General features: G+C 46.8%; 6 protein-coding genes across 6 annotated transcripts; 3 read left to right on the top strand and 3 right to left on the bottom strand.

Annotated features, from left to right (window-relative positions):
• Nucleotides 1-7,878: 7,878 nt before the first annotated feature.
• SERLADRAFT_413248 (uncharacterized protein) lies at nt 7,879-10,076 on the top strand (the record flags this gene model as incomplete). The annotated part of the gene is made up of 5 exons (XM_007314187.1): nt 7,879-7,928; nt 7,991-8,089; nt 8,155-8,493; nt 8,551-9,164; nt 9,218-10,076. 4 exons carry the CDS (start codon nt 8,041-8,043, stop codon nt 9,752-9,754), a joined length of 1,539 nt encoding a protein of 512 aa, XP_007314249.1.
• A 1,093-nt stretch (nt 10,077-11,169) lies between these two features.
• SERLADRAFT_458445 (uncharacterized protein) lies at nt 11,170-11,610 on the top strand (the record flags this gene model as incomplete). Its single annotated transcript, XM_007314186.1, has 2 exons — nt 11,170-11,285; nt 11,342-11,610. 2 exons carry the CDS (start codon nt 11,191-11,193, stop codon nt 11,403-11,405), a joined length of 159 nt encoding a protein of 52 aa, XP_007314248.1.
• Nucleotides 11,611-13,519: 1,909 nt separating this feature from the next.
• On the bottom strand, nt 13,520-14,914 carry SERLADRAFT_433940 (uncharacterized protein; the record flags this gene model as incomplete). The annotated part of the gene is made up of 2 exons (XM_007314185.1): nt 13,520-13,580; nt 13,629-14,914. 2 exons carry the CDS (start codon nt 14,912-14,914, stop codon nt 13,520-13,522), a joined length of 1,347 nt encoding a protein of 448 aa, XP_007314247.1.
• Nucleotides 14,915-17,694: 2,780 nt separating this feature from the next.
• On the top strand, nt 17,695-19,011 carry SERLADRAFT_458441 (uncharacterized protein; the record flags this gene model as incomplete). Its single annotated transcript, XM_007314184.1, has 1 exon — nt 17,695-19,011. The coding sequence occupies one exon, from the start codon at nt 18,030-18,032 to the stop codon at nt 18,192-18,194; it is 165 nt and encodes a 54-aa protein (XP_007314246.1).
• A 1,540-nt stretch (nt 19,012-20,551) lies between these two features.
• SERLADRAFT_458439 (uncharacterized protein) lies at nt 20,552-21,750 on the bottom strand (the record flags this gene model as incomplete). Its single annotated transcript, XM_007314183.1, has 3 exons — nt 20,552-20,583; nt 20,637-21,595; nt 21,645-21,750. The coding sequence occupies one exon, from the start codon at nt 21,153-21,155 to the stop codon at nt 20,658-20,660; it is 498 nt and encodes a 165-aa protein (XP_007314245.1).
• Nucleotides 21,751-22,580: 830 nt separating this feature from the next.
• SERLADRAFT_458438 (uncharacterized protein) lies at nt 22,581-23,373 on the bottom strand (the record flags this gene model as incomplete). The annotated part of the gene is made up of 1 exon (XM_007314182.1): nt 22,581-23,373. A coding segment is annotated over one exon (678 nt), but the record flags the coding sequence as incomplete, so codon positions are not given.
• Between the last annotated feature and the right edge of the window lie 36 nt (nt 23,374-23,409).

The following is a 23,409-nucleotide window of genomic DNA, read 5'->3' as shown; positions in this document are numbered from 1 at the left end:
TCCATGGTGAACACAGTTTGTAACAAGAACTCAATGAAATGGATTAAGGCAGTGCCATTGACAAATTAGAAAAGGAGGATTTTTGAAAGGACAACCCACACCAATGTTGGTACCATTCAGAATAGCCGTTGTAACAATAGCCACAATCAATTCAAACTCATTACAAATTGATACCAATCTACAATAAAAAACCATTGGAACAAAAGCATTAATAGACTCAGGAGCGACAGACGACTTCATGGACGCAAAGTTTGCAATCAAGCATCATCTACCACTCAACAAACTGGAAACACCTGTCATGTGCAAAAACATAGATGGAACCATCAGCAACGGAGGAAAAATCACCCACTGCACATATCAACAAATTGAAGCAGGAGGAAGGAATGCCATGTGCAAATTCCTCATCACTGGTGTCATGCACCAAAGTTGATTGGTAGCATGGACAGGTGTCAATAATGAAGGGAATATTCAAAAAGACTTGCCTTTGCGCCACACAGGCACAGTGCCACGTGGAATAGTAATTAATATTGCCTTTTTTGAACTTGTGGCTAATCAGCACCACCTCTATTAGGCAATCCAGTCACGCTCACCTTTGCTTTCCATTTGGTACTTTCCGCATTTCGGCATTTTGGCAAATTTTCGCGTCACCACTGGCTACACATTGCATTGCGCCCTCATTTTTGTCGTTTCCTTCACTTCCCTTCCTTTGCCTAGCCCCACCATGGGTCCCTTACTCTCGTTTTTATTCTCACCCGACGGTCGTTTCTGGATCCCCATTTTAGTTCACCTCCTCATCACCTCCAGCCTCCTCCTCCTCGTCTTCTTTGCTCCCCCACCATTTCTGATGTCACCACTTCCTATCTGCTTCCATCATCAACCTGTCGACTACCACGTGCCACTGCTGATATCAGCAAAGCCCCGGCGGTGTCGATGATGAGAACTGTTGTTAGAAAACCACACACAAAAACAAACTAACATACAATCCTCCCAGATTCCACGGAACTTGTTTATGGGCTTTGCCTCCTAGAATAGTGGAGTGGTCTGGTTGTTTGTGGGGTGGTACATATAAAGATCCTTCAAAGTAAAACCCAGAGGTGTATGAGTGTGGGTTTTGAGGAGGAGGGATAGTTGAATTTATAGAAAGATAGGGGCTTTGTGGCGAGTATAGACGAGCACTACCTTGCTAATTGTAGCACAAGGTAGGTTTGAGAACAACAAGGATGACGAGGTGACAAGGTTCCCAGTGATAGCAGGCTCTGACGCACAAACTGTAGTGCTCAGAAGGACTCTAATCGAAGGGGATGACAATCACTTTCAAAAAGTGATGAGTGACGATGACAGCAGTTAACAGTGGTAGAAGTGGGAAGTGTTGTGACCACACTGGATCACAAGTAGCAGAGTAGTGAACTTGAGAGTAGAGAAGAAGTCTGGATTGGAGTTCTTATTTATTTATTTTTTACAAGGTAAAATACAGGGGTTTATATAGTAAAAGAAAAGTAGGCTATGCACAGTATAGCTGTGCAAAAAGAATGAGAAAGAACATGAAGGAAGGAATGTACGCTGACAAATCCTGCGTAGGTAGTACAGGATAAGATTGTCAAAATAAGGGAAGAAAAGAGATAGAACAATGAATGCTGTGTAAGTAATGTCACAGGTTTGTACAGCCATAAAGTAAAGTCCAATAGCAAAAAGAGAGCAGGAAAATCATGATGTCATGGGAAGATGCAGTAAAAAAAAGGCAAGGCAAAACACTATCAGTATCAACACAGTTCCTTTATTGTCAGTCAGGCATTCTAAAAAATATGTGTCCATAAAAATGATTCAAAAATCAAAAATAATCGCACTGTAAATGAATGTTCTGCTGAAGAAAAAGAAACTGGAGCCACCGGTCCACCACCTAGTCCAAATCCGACAGTTCCATGGCCTTACCAATGGACTGGTTGTGTTGGACCACCTGATCAAATGAGGGAGGGAGAGGAGTAGTTCCAATTTGGAACAAGTGAGTCCCAGGCAGCGTGTGGTAGGTGTAGCTGTAGCGAAGACGATGGACAAAAGATAAGTGTACCCAAGTGAATGGGACAGCGATGAACATGGGCAATGCAAGGGGATGAACCTTCTCCAGCTCAAAAACTACCCACCCACGCTCCAACCAGGCAAGACGAGCGACCGATGTTTTGATAGTATATGATGGTAGATTGACGTCATAAAGATGGACCTGTTGCCCTATTTGAACCGGCCGCCGGGGCTTTGCTGATATCAGCAGTGGCACATGGTAGTCAACGGATTGGCGACGGAAGCGGATAGGAAGTGGTGACATCAGAAATGGTGGGGGTGCAAAGAAGACAAGGAGGAGGAGGCTGGAGGTGACGAGGAGGTGAACTAAAATGGGGATCCAGAAACGACCGTCGGGTGAGAATAAAAACGAGAGTAAGGGACCCATGGTGGGGCTAGGCAAAGGAAGGGGAGTAAGGGAAACGACAAAAATGAGGGCGCAATGCAATGTGTAGCCAGTGGCGACGCAAAAATTTGCCGAAATGCCGAAACACGGAAAGTACCAAATGGAAAGCAAAGGTGAGCGTGACTGGATTGCCTAATAGAGGTGGTGCTGATTAGCCACAAGTTCAAAAAAGGCAATATTAATTACTATTCCACGTGGCACTGTGCCTGTGTGGCGCAAAGGCAAGTCTTTTTGAATATTCCCTTCATTATTGACACCTGTCCATGCTACCAATCAACTTTGGTGCATGACAGCATGCAGCACACAAGTCAGAGGCAGACCCCGACGCTGAACAATGACTTGTCTCCGGATGGAAGGTCATTGAGGAACAATGAAGGCGACACCTCGTCCTCAGGCAGTAGGAGCAAGAAGCCCTCGCCCATATCCGATTACTCCAATTCGACTCACTCACAATCCTCTTATGAACAACGACACCGCCCTTGCATTCGACACTGTTATGCCTGTCAAGGATATGGCCATCGTGCCATCTATTGTTGTTACCATACTTGTTCCACATGCGGACTAGATACCCCCGGACACCATGCTAACAAGTGCAACAGACAACAAAATCACCCCTTCACTGCAGATAGTTGGGGATTAGATGATATGCATAACGACTTGGACGAAGACGCGCGGTACAACATAGACGGAGAGCTAGGAGACTTCGGAGCAGTCTGAACCTAAAGAGGGGGTAATGTTACGTACTGTATCTCTTATGGACTTTATTTCTTCTTAGAGTAGCTACCTACCGCTACTCACTCATATTTTCCCACACTAGTTACCTGTTACGGTTTCACCTGTCATCGTTTGTTCAACACAAACACCTACCCTAAAGTAGACAGTATATATACATGCCTGTATTGTAGATTACATCTCCAATACAATTGTACACTTCAACAGTGCAACTTGGTATTCATCAGTAAACCCTCTTCATCAGAATACATCTCAAACCAGTTACCCAAGGGCTTATCAGAAACCGCTTCATTGCCAGAAACCCCTCTTGTTACCAGGCTTGTACATTCCAAGCGTAACAATGAGAGCCTCTGTTCATGGTCTATCCACAGGATCTGGTACAGCTGAACAGTAAATTAAATAAACAAACGGTATTACAAAAAAGAAAGAGAAAACATTATATGGGGACTCAAAAATGACATAGAGGTTTGACATATATATCATGACTACTATCTGCAAGGCTCCAAAGTGGTCAGCCTGTAGGCTATCAACAATCCTGAAGGTTAGTATTTACCTATGGACCAACCAGTACCCCAAACAAATTGGGATATAAGGGGAGGCCTCCTGGAGGATGGTCTCTTAGATGCATCACTATATGACGATGCGTGGGAACCTCCCCAAAGTGCCGCCAAGGGTGCCGTTCATTAACGTTCATTGGCAGCATCGGCATCTCTGCCTTGTACGGAAACTTGTAAATACGCCTATGGCACGACAGCATGATTCGTGTCCTACTCATGACACCATTACTAGGCATAGCATTAGTATCATGATAATAAACACTGAACTTTGACTGAAAAATCTACTCACTTCGGATGAGACACTATTGTCTATTGCACTGTGCGATTTCGGTTTTGACGATCTTCAAAAGCAAGAAGTGAGCAAATTATTTCTCACCTGATGTTACAGGATTTAGTTATGTCGCGATAGCCTGAGCGTGTTGGCTGTGCAAAGCAAAAGTTCCAACAGAAAACATTCGCGCCCACTACGTATTTGTTTCGGAGTGGCTGTGCTAAATAACGAGCACGGTCTTCTACATAGAAACCTAGACACAGCGTCCAACAGCCCAAACGTATTCTTGTCACATGTGCACTTGCGACAAACACAGCTTTGGTATGGACCGTTATCCATATATAAAACTACAGCACGGATTTTTGTTGTCTCGTAACATCGCCGACTCATCCCGCGCCACGCCATGTATGTACCTTTCGTTACGCCCAAATTGCAAGCTCTTGCTCGTCGTAAAGGAGGCGGAGGCGGAGGTCGCAGTGGAGGCGGAAGCTCCAGTTCAGGCGGAAAGTCGGGAGGGAGCAGCAGCGGATCAGGAAGCAAAGGCAGCAGCGGAGGAAGTACCGGTGGAGGCAGCGGAACGTCGGGAGGGACCGGCAGCGGATCGGGAAGTAAAGGCAGTAGCGGAGGAAGCACCGGTGGAACGGCAGGGCGCACCAGTAGTGTTCCTCTGAGCGGAAGCTCAGCCAGTGGAAAGTCTTCAGCGACATCTTATGGTGCAGGCGGCGGCAAGTCCATCACGATTCCATCGGGACAGCTATTCTCAGGTCGTACAGTTGGAGGGGGGACGAGACAGCAAGTCGTCGGTACACGGTAACTATACACACCATTTATCTTGCATTCGTCTTGAATATTCACATGATGTCTTGCTTTTCTGACATCCAGGACATATGGAAGTGGATATCCTGGAATATCAGGTCGGGGTGTTACCGGCCGTGGCTTTCCCTTCTGGTTCTGGCCTGTTATATGGGGCGGCGCAGGGGCAGGTTCTGGTGCATATCTCGTAGACAGAGAAGTATGCTCACCTCTATTCACCAATGTCTATGAATCTTACCGTCCTTTCAAATAGTACGGTGACTCCACCAATACCAGCCGCGTAGGTGGCCCCATGGTAGAAGCTACCTTCGTCTCAAATAGCACCAACACGACATTCCACCTCCTCTCGGACAACAGCACCGTCTCGTCGCTCCTCACATCCATAGACTCCAACTGCTCCTCATCTCTCTCCTCGTCGAGTTCTACTTCTCCCGTGCCATTCAACCAGTCTGCGTCTGGGGTGCCCAAGCCTGAACAGGCCGTACAATATTATCGCGCGAGCAGCGTGGTCCTCACTCTTGATGGGTACAACAACTCGGCAACGCTTAGCAATGACACCAGTGCACCAGATTCGCCGCTGCCGTCTGGAATCGATACGACACTGTTGGACTGTCTAAATCAGACTATCTTACAGGCCGCGCCGCTGGTGGATGGTGCTGGTATGCGCTGGTCAGCACCGTCGAGTGCGGGGCTTGTCGGTTTGGTATGGGTCATGTGGTGTCTTTCGTCTTTGATATAACCTGTGTCTTCCTAAATCATTCCTTCAATGTTTCCGTCTCCTTTTATGAATGCTGTTGAGGACGAGAGTGCTCCTTCACAAAACACACATTTGTCGCAGAGGACTGTTTACACGTTCGGTTGATACCTTGTTCGCGTTATGACTCGACTATCGATGAATCCTTTCATGACTGCTTATCGAATATACGATACGATACCCCTTTACAGTTACTGCCATATTTTTACTTCACTGACTAATATCATAACCTAGTTAACCTAGTGCATCACATAGGTAAAGACAAACACATACTTCAATATGTGCACGATTATGCACTTCATGTTCCTACTCCTGATCTGACAGAGGCTCTGTGGTGTGCTGGTACGACTGAATGGTCCTTGTTGATTGTGGCGTAGACCAAACACAGGATGAGAAGTGATTTAACGCAGTGTGCGCTCGAGTTCTTAAAATAGTACAATTGACCGCTGATTGAAATAGCTCTGAGTTTTCGTTTGGCGCCCCTTCACGACTGGCTATGGTTATTTTATCCAGGAATCCGTCTCGATTGCTGTCTGATGATCTTCTCCGAGAAATCAGCGTCGTACATCATAATGAGCTTGAACAGGGAATCGATGAGCTAGTTACCGCTCGGCGCTCATCACTTACAGAAGAATCATTCAGCATGGACTGCAAACAGAATGAATCTCCGAGAAAACAACGGACAACGCAGCCTCACTCTAAGGACAGTAGCGTGTATGATGATTCATATCACTCAACAAGAAGTATGTTTTGAATGGCAAATGCAAGAGACGTCACTCACTGAGTACAATACCACTGTTATGATGTGCAGTTGGTCTATCAAGGAAGATTAGGAAGATCAGTATCCAAAGTAAGTTTCTGATATCTCGCCACTGCTTATCATCATGTCGCCCTACCCATTGGGGCGCTTTGACGGGTTGTCTGTTTGAGCGATCAGTACAGCTCCAATGATCACTTACTGCACAAAAAGCACCGCAGGCGATACCAAAACGATCATCGTAACTTGGACGTATTTTTGACTTCCATTGGACGGATGCTGGCTACGAGCCATGACCCTAGAAACAGTTCCGTGCAAGATAGAAGAAGCCAAGGGAACGTACCACTTGTCTGTGTATATGTATGTACTGTGCGTGATGCTTCCTGAGAGGGGCGTAACCAGACGACCGAAGAAAAACAATGCACGAATACCCCAGTTCCGCGTAGATCAAATTTGCGGAAAATGTCTCAAAAACACACCGAACATTGGAACTACCATTCTTGGAACAAGTACAAGGGTCAGGAAAGTCAGCGCCCATCACTGTGGTTGCGATGCTTTGAACACGTTAGACTTCTGCGCCTAGTTCCATTTAATGAGATCCCAAATTTTAATAGACTCGCTGTGAGATTTCCCCATTCCAAGCTAAAAGTTGAGATCATGATCGAGAAATAAGCTGTGAGGCCATCTGCCCGACTGAGAAAAGTCTGAGAAACGGCCTCGGGAAAAGCCAGTGTGCGGGCTGACCGCACCTAAGATACGATCCTAAGTAAAGGTGAGAGAGATTTCATTATGAGCCTAGCAAATGATTTTTGGGGCTGTATTCTCGTTGAATGACCGTGACGATCATGAGCATAGCAGGAACCGAGATAGCCAGCTACTTATCGGGGTCCGGCCGCGACAGTTCTTTGCTGCCATCACGGCATATGCATGGAGCTCACCAGCGCTCATGCGGACATTGCGGCTGAACTAGACGCTCTCGGGCTCCAAACTCGTAAGTCCCCTCCTTTTTCGGTCGACGCTGTAATAGCCCGTCCGCAACGTATCAATACCATTTCTGAGCCATAGAAAGTTTTACAACCAACGATGATGTCCTCGAGAGCCCTCGGGGAACAAATTTGAGAACAGGCCAGGCTTGAGTTCGTTCCAGGTGCATAACCGAGGTCTCGTTAACTCGCCAGCGGTATGGTTCTGATTCTGATACAAGTTGAGAACTTTGGACACGTGTACCTTCGATAGGTACCAGCAGGTGGACGTTTGCGTACAAGGCGATCCTTGTAAGGAAAGCTGAAGCTAGTTGCCAAATGCGTCCACAAGGGATTCGACAAAACGGTCACGCTTCCATACCAGAGACATCCGACACTCCAAGCTCATTATTAGAAAAGAAATACCCGGATATATGCCGTACCGCCCATATCAAATGTTCTCATCACCCAAATCAACAGGCGATGTGATGCACGTGATCGTGTACAGACCCGAGGCAGTGATCGGGGTCGGTGTATAACGGTATAGGACTGACGCCTTCTCGTGCTTTTTTCTGCCTGTGAACTTGGAAGTTCGGCGTGGTTCTCTGTCAGAAACAATATAAGGTAAGAGGGAACAATAGAGAGTTTTGTTCCCCCAGTCTCATCTCTTTTGTCTCCTGCTTTAGGGAGTCTTCCGACGAATCATATCCATTACCTATACTTTTCATCTATAGACATGCCTGCAATCCGGCTATCTCATCGTCGACGCTCCTCACTAGCTACATGTTAGTCGTCTTCATATCTTATCGATCCACCAGTTTTTCTAACCGTCCGGTTTTCCTTTTACTAGCAGCTTTTAATCCTGTCAAGGCCGGTATATACGGGATCCAGACATCGCCGCGAGCTGTCACCTTCGCACCCAATGTAACACCTGGGACGTACACCGAACCTGAGGCCTCAACGTCAGAATCGACGCCTGAACCTTCATCGCCTACCGCAAAACTGTTCCCCCCGTCGGAACTGCCTGCCCCCCCTTCACGCAGGCGGGTACCTCCGGGTAAACGTCGCTCACTGGGATACATCCCTCGTCCCCCCAATGCATTCATGCTTTTCCGTGCCGATTTCGTCCGCCAAAAGCATGTCCCTGGATCCATCGAGACCAACCACGGATCCTTGTCAAAAATCATCGGTACGTTCTACTTTTATCTTTTCTCACAGTCCTGGGAGTTGACTGTTGCTCTGCCAGGCAACTGCTGGAGATCTCTCCCGTTGAACGAAAAGAGGGATTGGGAAATCAAAGCCAAGCATGCCAAAGCTGAGCACAAAGCTCGATACCCAGAGTATCGATTCCGCCCCGTCCACAACAAGAATAAGGACAAGAAGAAGGAGAAGGCCACCCCCACCGTGGAGGATGAACGACGATGCGAAGAGGTTGCTCAGCTCCTCCTTGAAGGCAAGAAAGGCGATGAGCTTGCCGAAGCTATCCGAAGCCTTGACCAGAGAAAAGTTGAGGCTCCCGCCCCAATATACTATCACCGTCGTTCGTCGTCAGTCCCGCTCCCCGAGTCGCGATTCAATCCTATCGCTCTTCCGTCTTTGCCTTTCTTGGCGCTTTCAAGGCCCGACTCGCCTGTAGGCAATATCTCGCGCTCCACTAGGATGGTGCTTGGGCAACGACGTGCGTCAAGTGCTCGCCCGGCCGTTACTCGCCAATGGAGTAACTTCTCCTGGGGTGCTCCTACACCTTCAACTTTGCCGCGAGATGAATCTCCTCTTCCTGAGGTGGACACTAGCCTGTTCGAGCCTGGGTTTCTCGACTCGAACTTCTCTTTCTCCAACTCACAAACCGATCCTCCCTTCGTGAGTATACTTGTAAAATTATCTTTGGTTCATAACTAACTGGTTGAATGCAGAACTTCAATGACTTATTTGCCAATCTTCCTCCTCATGCGCAGTCGCACAACGATATAGGCATTTCACCTTTAGACAACATGGCCGCTCACGGATTTTCCATGCCCGACGCCAATGCACTGAACTGCAACAATGATATGTCCAGCTTCCACCCAGACAACATGTCCTCCTGGATGCCCAACGGACTGACACATTCCCAGCCGTCCTCTGCATACTCGGGATCGCCTGCGCACTCTGATATGTCGTTGCCTGTCGTCGCACCACAGCCCCAGCACGCAAAAGTCCAAGAACAATTTGATTTCTGGAAGGAGATGGGCACGTTCCCAGGCATGCAACAGCAGGGACAGCAAGCCGATTTCGGCATGGGTCTCAACGCAGTGCATGGCCAACAGATCTGTGGTGGCGCGGATCCTGCCATTGATCTGGCTCATTATGCAACTGGCCTGGAGACACTGTTCGACAATTCGTTCTGTGGGATCGATCCGAACAGTGGTGTGGCCGTGGGTTTCGAGTTCAACGAGATGCATCACGAGTTTTGATGATCGTGTTTGGTTACTTTTTCTCTCCTTGCTACTCGCATCTTTAATCGTTTCTCATGATTTAATCAACCATTGTCCATCATATGGAGTTACCCCCTTGGCATATCACTGTATGTATAATTACCTTATACCTTTCACACAGGTAGCCACCTGTTGTCTTTTTTCTCATTTCTATTAATCATTCTCGGATTTTCTTGGATTGTGTTCGTCACTCCCTGTGTAGCCTTATATCTCGCTCTTGATACTATTTGTAGCCCATACCTTGGATTGTCCCTGTTTTATATATCATGACTTTGTGATCTCCGTGCGGTGTTTTCGCGAAGATGTTGGTCAGAACGATTTTCAGTGCCTAGCATTCAGGCTGTCAGTCAGTGGTTAGTAGTAGTTGTGGGAAAATGTTTGTCGGGGGTCATGTGATTACGCCCTGGCAAAACCAAAGACTTGGATCGGTTCTTCTGTTGAAACAGTATCATGATCATGATCACATCTGGCCTCTGGCCTGCAGAATGTGCACCTCTTTTTAGACCAACCTTTTAGTTGCAGCCGTTTCTGCATACGGCATGGGCCATATTGCTCACCGCGTACCCACTGAGCTTGTAATATTAGCTTCTTAACGAACGTGGATGCGGTGAGTCTGTCATACTTATTTATGGACATGATACCATAGCTCGCTTCAGGTCGTGCTTTTCCACCATTGCGCATATATGCATATATGCACCCTTGGAACTTGAAATAGCAATGTTCACAGTGAAAATTCTAACAAATATTTGCCTCTCACAGCAACCACTGGCGCTTTCGCCGTGTTATGATGTAGACCCCATCATTCCAGGTGCGTGGCAGTATGTGCGCGGGATGATATGATATACATAGCGCCATCTTCAAGTTTTTGCGCTATGCTATGTCGTAGCACTGGTTTGGCACGAAGCCTCTTTCCCGGTTGATATTCTGATCGCTATGAAAATCGTCCACGAATCCGAGCTATAGATACTTGCTATGCTATTAGTCTGTGTCGACTTGGCTAATGCAATTTATTTCATCTACTTTCAGCCTCATCTTTATGTCAGCAAGTCTAGCTCGGTCGTCCAGCACTTCCTGTCCAGTTCGTGCAAACGATATCTCATTATCTTTGTGTAGATATTTGGACCTCTGAGCGCTGAGCCGGCATACTAATAGGCTTTGACAGTTTCACAGCCCACTCGTAAATAGTATAGCTCCATGCAAACGAAAAAACTTGTGGCGTTCATCTATTGATCATACCGAAATCCATTTCAGAGAGGACGTTTTGATCCTGCCTTTGATTGAACTCACCTGTAATCACCTCAGTTGCGTGTGCATCCACTATCCTCTACTTAGGTGAGTGACCATCTCCGCTAATAATACTTAATGGAATCATGCCTCGGAAAATTAGAGAGGTTATCCCAAAGATATCTACTACAATGCTGGATACGCTTACAGGTATATCTCTTACAGTACCACACGCTCTCGAAACTTCCTACGGCGCTGTTCTAAATAGCGTTCTGGTTACTGTTAGGTGAGAATTATTTTGTGATTCTGTGCATGCTACTCAAACACATTCTTTCTTATCAGCCTTTTCGGCGTCACAAATTTACAAGTAGTCAGTCAACTATATCCAGACACATTGCAAGTATGACCATGTTGCGTATAGAGGAATAGTAAGTTGCGCACTTGGAAGGATGTCGCCAATTGATAACATAGGGTTTCGATATAACTTGAGATGCTTTTTATTATACCTTGATTTTTAGGTCATTGGAAGCGGCTCGCATGGCCTTTATTTCTCATATGTTGTACCACTACCTTATACTAAACTTCGGGAACACTGCGGATCTCTCGATCGTTATTTGGAGCTTCAAAGTAAGCTCTGGTCTCATAAGTGCCATAGACGGTGTTGATTTGATTTAAATAGTGACAGGCACAAATTTTAATTGGTGTCAGTCAAACCTTGTAACAAACTTGACGCTTGTTAGAATGTTTACCGTTATGATAGGTGCCCATTGTTACCACTGTGCATTGGTACTCTATGTTTAAAACACAATCCATCCCGTCTCAGCTACTAACACACTAGTAACAGCCTTTATATTCATCGCCTCTCAGTCTATGTTTATAGGCTGTCTATTTGTCAATTGGTTTAGGTATATTTTTCTGTAATATCCTATTTCTTCAACCAGGATCTAAGTAACACCTTTCTAGGCCTTGGCATTAGAATAGTGAGCATACCATATCTTCAAAATTTCATCTGCTCCATGATTTCTTAGGCTAATTTCGATTTCTTTGAGTCGAATGTTATTTTCTGTGAGTTTCCAATATTTTTTTCAAGGAGCCTGATTTAGTCCCAACCATTGTTTCCATCAAATAACGCTGCCCATCTATATTGCTGACATATTATCCAGTTTTCGGTCTCATTCATTTGCAGCACTTGCAGGTATGTATCTATTGCTGAACAGATTTTCACTTAGCTGACCGACTACGAACAATATATTGGGTCATCAACAAATTTATCTTTCTTATCCTTGATCATTACATGCGTACATTACTGGAATAGTGGATGATGATCACTGTGTTGTCTGTGATGGCCTCCATTGATTTCCTCCTTGCGGCGGCCATGTGCTATATGCTGGACAAATCTCGAGCTGGATTTTCAAGGCATGTTATTATCAAAGTCTACAACAGTTTACTTAATTTATTAATCACTATGGGTCATAGAACAAATGTAGTTATCAAGAAAATTATTCTCTATGTATGTGGTAGTGGTTGCGTCACAAGGTGATCCTTTCTTTAAGACAGCATTCGTGGCACTCATTCTCAGGACTGACCACTTTCTGCTCCATTGCTACAATTATCACGGTGCGCTCGCTCGCTTCACTGATCAGAACTGGCCATTACATCTCAAACAGAGTGTGGTGATGCCAAGTAACATCGTATTTTTGGGATTCGAGCTCACATTGTTAGAGCGTACGCACTTTATCTCAGTGATCTGATATTTGCTGAACGTTTCGCAGTTTACGTGAATTCATTCCTTGCACTTCTCAATGCACGCAATATCACACAGCCTGTGGAAGACAGGAAGCTGTCTACTATAAAGTGACTTCCCAACTGATCAGAAAGGGATTAGACGAAGAGAATCGGACGAACTTTGAAGTGCCAGCCCAAAATTCACAGCAGGTGCTCCGCATCGATGTCTTATCCGTAACAATACTGTATTGATCCATCTTAATGAGCCCGACGAAATCTTGCTTCAATAACAGGATAGTCCAGTCTCCATCTTGGTGCCATAATTATATAGCATAATGTGGCTGATGAGATCCACCAATTAGAGTGGCTATGTGCAATGAGTCGTGTAGCTATGTATAGCGACCACTGATGGTGATAGTGACACGTCTGCCATTTCACTCACTGTCTTCGGTCCTTTCCAATAGTTTAGCAAGCGTCTTCGAGGTACTCTTGGCATGCCTTTTCTCTTTCTTTGATATAATGTGTAATGTAATCAGTCCAAAATATGATTTTATGAATCCTTTTGTAGCCAGAGTCAGGATTGTTCTCGTTTCGTATATTGTCATAATGCAGTGTTATGATTTACATCAGCCTTGATGAGAATGTCTGGTATCATTGTTTGCCTAACGAACATAATTAATCGTAAACAGCTGTCGTGTGGTCGTGTCCTCGTTGGTAGTCGTCAAGTCCGAACTCTTCGTTATCTTTGCTACACAATAGGTCGCCTGTCCTCGACGGGGCCCCCACACGGTAATTTTATGAGGGCATGTCATCCTGTCCAGCTATTGCTGACCCTATTGAGCCATCTAACATGGCTCTATTCTAGCCATTAATACAACATCCTGGGGGAATAATGCGCACATACCGTTCGCTGTGATCCAGCCCCGCCAGTATTACATTTAATGTCTCCTGGACAGTTTTCATGTAGTCAAGTGTGGATCTTGCTTGATCCAATACGCAAGACCATTCGAGAATGGCCGTACATGAGACATTTAAAGTAGCCCATTCTCGCCTCCCTACTTTTCGAGGTGGTGGCTTGTCCTGCAGAGCCTGCTCCGCAGCTCTCTGTGGCTTCTCAGGGGGTGAAGCTGGGAAAGGTACGCGAGATTTATCCACCTTTTCCCTCGACTCCGCACTACACCTCAGCTGCTCTGTGAGAGAGGCTACTTGCGCGGCAAGATCTTCTACATCTCGAAACCGAGCTTGCTGAGCAGCGCGAAGTTCCTCCTCAAGTTCTTGCATACGTGATAGACGTTCTTTTGCAGCGTTCTCAGCCGATGCGACTTGCAAACGAAGCATGGTAACGGTCCCTGAATCGGAGGAATGTGAGTCGTTGGAAGTTTGAAAGAGTCGCGAATCGGTCTGTATGGCTGGAGAGGGAGTCACGTTAGGGAGGAAAACTTGAGATATAGACTCGTAGCCTCCTGGGGTGTTCATTGCTCTGAGACTGGGGCTTTCTCCCAGGCCAAGGGGATTGACAAAGTTCGTGGTTGTCGGAGAAGGCGCCCCTAGAGTGAATGGTGCAGGAATATCTCCAAGTATGTTCTCCATCTCCCCATGATCCAGTATGTGCAAGCTGTCATTAGCGAATTGCTCCCAAGGTAAGATCGACCCACGGTTGGCGGGTGCACCAAGGTCGGTCGTTAGGTATGGTGCTTTTCCAGAACGAGGATGAACAGGTGACATGTACGAGAGGCTGGCGCGAGTAGGTAAGCGAGAAGGGGTCTGAAGATTATTTCCCTGGCCCTTGCGAGGACTCTGAGTACCAGTCCTCGCCGGCGTTGGCGTTGGAGGCGCTAAAAGAAGTTCGACCTCATCGACCTCGATGCTATCGTCGCTGCTACGTTGCAAAGCCGCAGATCCATGTCTGGAGTGGTGTGCAAGTGGAGACTCTGGGGGTGCGCGGGCAGAAGAGCGCGTAGTAATGGGCGCTCGAGGCTGTTGCTTTGGACGATGGAAGCCAAATGTAGTTTGGGAGGAGGACGCTTTGGGTGAGCGTCGTGCACGTGTGGTGCTCGCTGCAGACAAAGACGACGACGAACGGACTGAAGCCTGTGATGCAGATGGCGGGACTGCTAACTTTGCTGTTTTCGTGGAATTGAGGTTCGTTAAAGGAGTCTTGGGCTTTAGCTTTGACTTTGACGAGAACATGGTGCTGCAATTTGGTTAAGGTGCAAACCTGCACACGACTTCGCCGCTGTAGACTGCAACGAACCATAGCTTACTCAGCACGTCACGTGTCGGACGCGTGTAGATCCCATGATCACACTCTTTCTTTCTTTCTTTCTTCTCTGTGCTCGCAGTAAAGCATGATATATGTTGCTAACCTCTGACATATTGTTTACCGGCCTTTACATACTTGTAGCGTACAATCAGTTGGTGTGTGTCCTTCCCCTCATTTTCGATTAGACGTGTGCTTATCTATCAGTGGTATCCCAGAAAGGCAACGAGCAAACTATAGGCGATCGCAAGAAACGAGATTGACCAACTAGCTACGGGAATACGGCGTCTCACCTTTCCTGTGGAGTGAGAGATCAGGCCGAGCTCATGCTGTCAGCTTTGTGATTATCTATGTATTGTGATGCACATCTGATAAGACCCCTTGCAGAATTAATGCACGGCGATCAAAGGGACACCATATACCCACCTGCACGATATTCATAGGCATAGTTCAGACATTTCATGATCATCATTTACTGTGTAAATGATCTTACCGCCGTTTGATTGGACTTCAAGGCTCTCGACACCCGCAAATATACATCACAGGTCATAACCGACGTCCATGACAATCTTCGTTAACGGTAAATATAGTCCATATTTTGTCCTGGGTATTATAATGAGAAATAACAAATTATTCCACCGCTTTGTACACCACAGACACACAGTAACTCCCTAAAGGGCTAACACGCTGGTGGTGCTTTTGCGTAAGTGTATGCTGGTAATGCCTCTGCCGAACCAGAGGTACGATTTCTAGCCGTATCGTTCGAAGTGCCAACCCGCTGTACCCACTGTGACTCATCATTCATCATCCTATTCGTTTGATAGCTTCTGAAGCGACCATCGAGCTTCTCGAACGTCCACTGGCGTTGTTGTTCCGCAAATATGGACCCGTTGTTAGTAATTGGTTGCGATAGGTGCTGCGACTCGGAAACTGAGGGTCGGATGACAGACAATGAAGCAAACGACTCGTTGCTGTCCCTCACTGAAGGCGTACCCGCTGTGCGCAGTCCGAACTTCAGAGCGAGGTCTGGCGAGGGAGAACTGGTGGGCACTGGCTCTCCGCTGTAGTGGTAGGGGAAAAGCGTCGTAGGTGGTTTCCGGCGGCGATACCAGAGGAATAAGAAGAGCAGGATTACGATGGAGGACACACCACCGACTGTTGCGCCTACTATCGTTTTTGTTTGAGCTAGGTCAAGAGCATGCGGTGTCGATGCCGCTGCAACTGATGGCGTAGCTGTCACGGTTACCGTTGCTACAGTTGCCAATGCATCTGTGATCAATGCCACCGAAGATGTCACAGGGGTGGACGTTGAAGATGAGATGTTTATCGGCACTATGGTCGGCACTACCGTTGTGGATTGGCTTTGCGTTGTTCCCACCGGTGCGGGGGTGGGGGAAGAAGCAGTCTGGTCATCGCGGCAGCTTCGAGGACACGAACTCGTAGTCTCCTTGATCGATGACGAGGAGGACTGTGAGCTGTATGAAGAGGTGGTATGGGGTATATGCGAAGTTGTGGGTGGAGACGAAGGAGACGAAAAGGAAGGCAATAGAGGAGAGTGGGAAGATACTGGAGACACCGATGTTGATGTAGACAGTGAAAATGAAGAAGAGGAGTGAGACAATGTAGACGACGAGGTCGATGAAAACGGCTTAGAGGACGAAGACGAGGAAGACATCTGCGACCTGTGCGACGATGAGGAGATAGAAGAAGCAGTGGATGGTGCCAACGATGTGGATTTCGACGACGACGTTGTAGAGGTTTTCGACGAGGATGAACTGGAGCTCGTCGTGCACTCGCCGTAACTCACGGAATCGACGACAATACTCCAGCCGGCGGCCTGCAACTTGATGACAAGATTGTTATCCTTAAAATACCAGCTAAGCACCTCGTAAAGCAGGTTACTGATGGAAGGAGGGAAGGTCCCATTATGGTCGAAAGACCCGCCGTCAGAGGTGTATGAAAACAGGAGACTGAAGGGATTGGGCGGTAGGTCCCCTAACTGGATCGTACCATTCACTGTTGTGCCGCATCCTGCACATGGAAAATACCACCATGGGGCTCAGTTAGTACCCATGTCTGGTCATGATAATGCAACTGACCCTTGAATGCGATTTGAAGTTCGGAGCCTGCGACGCAAGATTTATGCCCTTTACTAGTGTGTGTCCAATTTCCGACCCATTCGAAGGGTGAACCGAGTTCGTGCCCAGAGGTAATAGGTAAGTCCCTGGGACGTAGTGAATTTCCTCGAGAATGTAAACGAACGTGCAGTGGTGAGCGAGTGTGGACGGGATGCATAATCCCTGGCATTCCCAAAAAGAAAAGAGAAAGAAAAAAAAAAGAAACCGTAGAAGGAGTGTGTTATTACCCAGGAGACTTGAAAGAGTGCTGGTCGTCTCAGGTATATAATCGATAGCGGAGGGAAATAAGCAACCATCAGTATATGAGCATCCATACTCACGGTAGCATCATGATGAAGATGGTGATGTGGACCGTTCAGGTTTGGAGGGCCGACAGGAGAGTGATTAGCCCCTGGCTGTGCTTGAGAGCTATGTTGGCCTCATCATTCGTACTCGTAGGGCACTACGAACTGATCTCAAGATTTCTTTACCCTCCAGTGGGCTGATGCGACTTACTATGATTGTTTCAGTTACACCTGCGGTTTGTCCCTAATGTTTGATAGAAAACACAATGTCCGTCCAATTAAAAAAACACACGTCCCATCATCGTACTGCAAATATTGTCTTGTGTGAACCTTCCATAGACTTCAAAGATGCAGATAGCGTGTTCGAAAGTCACAAACTGTCCAAAATACAACCTATGCGACTGGATATCAGGAATAAAGCTGAACACATCACTGTAAAACTGTAGAGGTGCAGATATTTCGCGCAGAAAGTTATCACTTAACTCAGAAGACCCAACTAATTTCAAGTAAAGGAGCAGGCCCAGCAGCACAAGTCATGGTCTCGACATTGGATCATCAACCTTGAGGGTGCTTGAGCGATCTGGAGCAGTGACGACCATAGAATTCATCCAAGTACCGGCTGGATGCCAATGCTCAAGTCCGAGAGTAGGCAGGAGGGGTCTCATCCGAACCCTCGGTACTTCCTCCAGCCTGCACGGACTGCTCGTTCCACCTCTGACTACTTCGAATTCGAGAACGAGGATGAAGCTTTTCAACCAACTCTGCTTGATTACGCGCAATCACAATGATGTCATCCATAGATGATAATGGCGTATCGTGGGAGTGAAGAATCGACGATAGGTCATCGGAGACAACGGGGTGACTCGGGGCGACGTCAGAATTCGCGTTCGATACGTGTTTGAATCCGGAAACATTGCAGGGCAAAATGGTGTCAGATTCAAGGGTCGAAGGGTGGTGATATGTATATGGTACTGGAATTATCTCGCTCTTGGCAGAGTTTCGGCGACATCGAAAGAGAACAAAGATGAGTCCAGCAAGGATAATCACTCCGCCTACAACCGCTCCAATGATTATGTAAGTGAGAGGAGAGTGACCATGGGATGAACTAGGAAGGGGGGACGAGTATGATGTTGATAAACTTGAGCTATGACTTGACGAGCTGGGTGGTATAAACGCGGTGGTGGCGCTACTTTTGATTACGTTGGTGGACTGCGAATCGGTCGGCATCGGCGAGGAGATAGGTGGGTATGCGGGGGTCTGAGGTCCCGGCTGCGACGCTAACGGAAAATAAGTGGATTCGGGCACCAGAGTGGTTGTAGACGAGGATGTGGTGTACTCAGACGCTGTCGTCGACGTTGACGCTAACGGTAACGATAAAAGGGGATCGGATGTATCAATACCAGTAGGCCCAGGTCCAAAAACTATCTCAGTCGTCCACGCCGTAGAACTAGCTTGAATGATAGGCCCTATTATGCCTACAGATTCCCCCAACAACATGGGCTCAGATGCTTTCATTGTCGGTTGCCTTGCCTCTAGTACTTTAGCAGACGAGCCCGTCACACCTTGATATTCTTCAACAAATTGGGCGGAGATGGATGACTGAGAATGCAAAGGTGGAGGAACCCAAGTAAACGAAGTGGTACGGTTATTGCGTGAAGATTGGTACTGAAAGAGCTCAAGAGAGAAAAGGCTCTCATCGCTGTCCACGGTGATATTGAGCTCATGTGGCGAAAACAAAAGATCGGATGCCGCATAGAGAGGGAAGCTACAAAGTGCGGAATCGGTGATTGGCGATGTGAAAGTCGTCGAAGATGTGCCATCCAATATAAAGGTGGAGATTGCAGGACCATACTTTCCCGTGGGCCAGATAGTACCCAGTACTTTGATGCTACTTCCTTTATAACAATGGCATATTTAGTGAACAAGAACGTAGGGTAACACAGTCTGAGTATATTTACCAGTAAATTTTACAGAAATCGTTGATCCTTTGGTACTCGAAATGAGTGTGGTGATTAAGGCAGAGGCAGAACCACCCGGGACACTGATAGTCCAGTTTCCATGGTAGTGTAGCTGAGGAAAACTGCTACTCTTACCATTCATCGTAGGAGAATCAGAGCCCTCCAACTGAATTCGAAGCTTTGAAATGAGCGGATTGATTTAGACAAGTGTGAAACGAACAGCACAATCTGTTCACTAGAACCTAAGGAGTGTGAGTGATTGGAGACATTAGCAAAACATCTCGCCTCCAAACTTATATATGAGATATCCATTCATCGCCAAATCACGAAAAGATCATCAAGTGATACTTATCTGAAATAGGGAGAAATTGAGAAATGAATGTGACGTTTTATCGGAATGTCATTGTGATGATCAGAAGATGTATGTAGTATAGGTGCTTTACTTGCAACGTTTCAATACCAAAAAGTTCCAGATTAACGCTCGTTGGAAGAAAAGAAGTCGGACGTTGCCGGATTTGTGTTGGGCTGGGCAGCAGGAAAGAAATTATACACTCCACGTCAGAGCGTAACTTTAGGAGAATATTGTATCATCTATTTAGTGCTATAGCACTTATAATTAACTGTGAAGATCTAAACATTAAGCATGAATAACTGGGACAATAAGTCTTGGATACTGACCATGTCCTCCTATATTAGGTCGTTGTATCTAACATCGATGTATAAGAACGAACCTGAGAACCGGAAGTATCCAGAAACGAGTATTTGATCAGGACAGGAGGATCGTCACGTTTCGAAGTTGCAGTATTTTTGATATCTATCGTTCCCACGGCCACTTCCATTAGGGGTAATAAAGTTTCTTTGCAAGTGTCAAGTAGTAGTGCACTCTTTGCGAATACAGCAACATAATTATCCACGATAAAGCTTGAAATAAACTCAGAGCTCAACGGTAAAAGGACAGAACTGGTGAATGACGACTAGCAAAATGAGACGGCATCGTGGTTATCTGATGCAGTGTCCGTGAAAGCAACTGACAGGTTGACATCATCAACGGATGTCCGAAAGAAGGTCGCACCAGGAAGTGCGGGTGAACCTCTGTTGATTGTAGTGAGGTTTCAAAGAAACATGAAGCACTGCCGTATACCACAGAGTTCACACCATCAAGTATCCGATGATAGAAGCTTTCCATTCCGTCCGAGTGTAGCAACTGCATTCGATACACCTGATGTACATCTATTAGTCCATACCGCTCTTAAAAAATTGAAGAAATCTGACAGTTGAAAGTCCTACACATATCTAAAGTCGAAAGCCTAGCTCGGAGAAATAAGCAGGAAGGGTCAGATGTGATTCGTCACTATTGTCCAGTGACCGCGTAGTGTAAGACCTGTGCGTCCTTGCACTGGTACGCTTGCTTTCTACGCCGGGATTAACTCCCACATTCAAACTCTTATGTCCACGTGAGGCGGGAACAAGCTCGGGCGTCAGTGGTGACGGCGCACGCTGAATTTGTGGTATCGGAGAGGGAGGACCATAAGACGACATGGGAGGATCTGAAAGAATGGCATAGTTCCCTTCTGACACATGTCCGAGTCCTGGGATATTAGATAATGTAAGCATATTGGAACCAAAACTATTTGAATGATGTCGGTTGTGAGATGTCGGCGCCCTCGAGGCATGTTTTCGATGGCAACGAAAGAGAATGAAGGCAAGTGCAGCCACAAGAAGGACTCCACCAATGACAGCTCCGATAATGATACCAACGGCAAGTGCATGATGGCTAGATGCTGACACCATAGAAGATGAGGATGAAGCTGGAGGTGTCTTTGAACCAGAAACTACTGAGCTACCAGTTTTACTACTCGGTAAGGTAGTTTGAAGGGTTCTGGATGGCTCTGCTGAGCTCGGGATATCCTTTGCCGAAACTAACGATGCGGATGATATTGAAGGTGTTGTCAACCAAGAAGTCGGTGTTGTCCTTATTGTTGATGTGTGTGAAGTGGGGGGTGCCTTCAAGAGAGTTCGAGTGGTTATTGATGTATTCGTCAGCGAGTGAGATAGTGTGGAGGATGTCGGAAAAGCAGGTGTCGTTGTTGAGGAGGTTATTGAATATCCGTTAGTTAGCGTGTAGGACGTTGACGATTCTGAAGTTGTCGTCGCCGGAATTATTGGCGACGGACGCAGGTGCGACGATGATGTATATGGCACGGAGGGTGTGGAGGAGCTCGGAGTCCCTGCTGTTGGATTTTGTCAATGAAGGGTATGTTGCGGAAGATGATAACATACTGTAGGTCCCGGTTGTTGGACTTGTGGATCCGTATGTCAAGGGATTCGACGAATGGACTACGGGATGTGAACTAATGGTATCCTTTGATACGCTCTCTGTATCCTATACTCAGTTTTGAACCACATTTGAGGTATTATGGTGTATACCACTTGATTTCATTGTCCCTTTCGCACTAGACGTGGACGATTGAGGTGACCTGGTCCATAAACCAACAACTGTAGTCATAGCTCTGATGATTGTACTTGTCGGGCTTGTGCCGTCAGACGATGCTGAATAAAACGTGGCGGTAATTGTATTTTTGTAGGACGTATGAGACGTGCTTGTCAGATGGTGCCTAAGGAGCGCGAGTGTTGAAAGAGAACATGTTTTTCAAAGCTTCCGAATTATATGCAAGGAGCTTTGATTATCAAGAAACTCAGCCAAAGGGCGGGGAGGTGACGAAAGTTGCAGAAAAGATCATCAAACCTGTGTCATGTGTAAGTGGCGAGTGGGGTGATGCTGAGAGATCTTTTGCACTGGAAGAATTGCTGTGCGTGATCCTCGAGTGGTCATTATGTTCTTCACCATAAGGCTCAGCTGGGGAAGTATGGTGGTTAGAGACGGACTTACCTGGGAATAGGAAGCCACACGAAGCGTTTAATATTGACGCTCGGTGGCACCCCAAATCGGAGGAAGGAAGGGGCCTGGGGTCTCGTGCAGTGCTTTCAGGAAAGTATGCGCTAACTCGCACGATGGTTGGATAGGATCACAAAATCTGTAATTAGTACTACATGCGAGAATCTATTTGGAAGTATACACAGGTTCCTCAGTATTACTCAGAGATTGTGCGTGTGACTGGTTCGTCTCATCCCCTCCTTCCTTCCGGACTGGAATAGAAAGGTGCGTTGAAGCTCTCAATCCTTTGTCGCATTTGAAAAATCTCAAGCATTGATAGTGGGGGTGTATTTGGGATATCGGGGAGGGTGTAGGGTAGGGCACAAGAGTTAATGGGGGAATCTGATATTAAGTCATAGTGTTTGTCTGCTGCGTGCCCGTCGTTTCTAAGGATACTCGAACGGTGGTTGATGTAGGGCTTCATCGTACTAGATGTTTTCCGTCTTAACCGAACGATGATGAATACCAGTATGGCAACAAGGACGAGTCCGCCTATGACGGACCCAACAAGTATGCCAGTGAGACTCGAGCGATGGGCTCCAGGCGCTGAGAGAGCAGGTGGAGGAGATGGACTAGAGCTCGAGGGATGGCTCCCGGTCGTCGAGAAAGCAGATGGAGATGGACCAGAGCTCATAGTATAACCTCCATTCGAGAAATTTCCCACTAATGGTTTCCCTTCTAACGTGTTCGTTGGTAAACTGGGGGGGAGGAGGCCCGTTGTCGGTGGAGAAAGATATGCCATGCTCCCGTGGAGCATACGTGAATTCAAGGCATCATCCTCACCCAATTGCGTTGGGGACAGTGCGGTTGAGCCAGAAGGACTCGTTAGAGACTGAGATGAGGTGGAGGGCATTTCAGAGGAAGACGCTGTCCTAGTCATCGTCGTTATTGGAGAAGACATGGAAGATATTGACAGGGTAGGAGTCTCTGTTTGATGTGATGACTTCGGTGGTGACAGCATAGTAGATGTATGCAGGGTCACAAAGGGAATAGTATTGGTTGGAACTAGTATCGATGAGGGGGACGGTGTGGAAAGCACTGGAAACCCCGTCGATTGGGGTGGACTCACAGATGCTGTAGTGGACAGCAAGGCTCCAGTGCTCCAAGAGG

The sequence above is a fragment of the Serpula lacrymans genome (genome assembly GCF_000218685.1).
Source record: "Serpula lacrymans var. lacrymans S7.9 unplaced genomic scaffold SERLAscaffold_2, whole genome shotgun sequence".
In the NCBI taxonomy this organism is placed as follows: domain Eukaryota; kingdom Fungi; phylum Basidiomycota; class Agaricomycetes; order Boletales; family Serpulaceae; genus Serpula; species Serpula lacrymans.
This window is presented reverse-complemented; position numbering and strand designations above follow the sequence as displayed.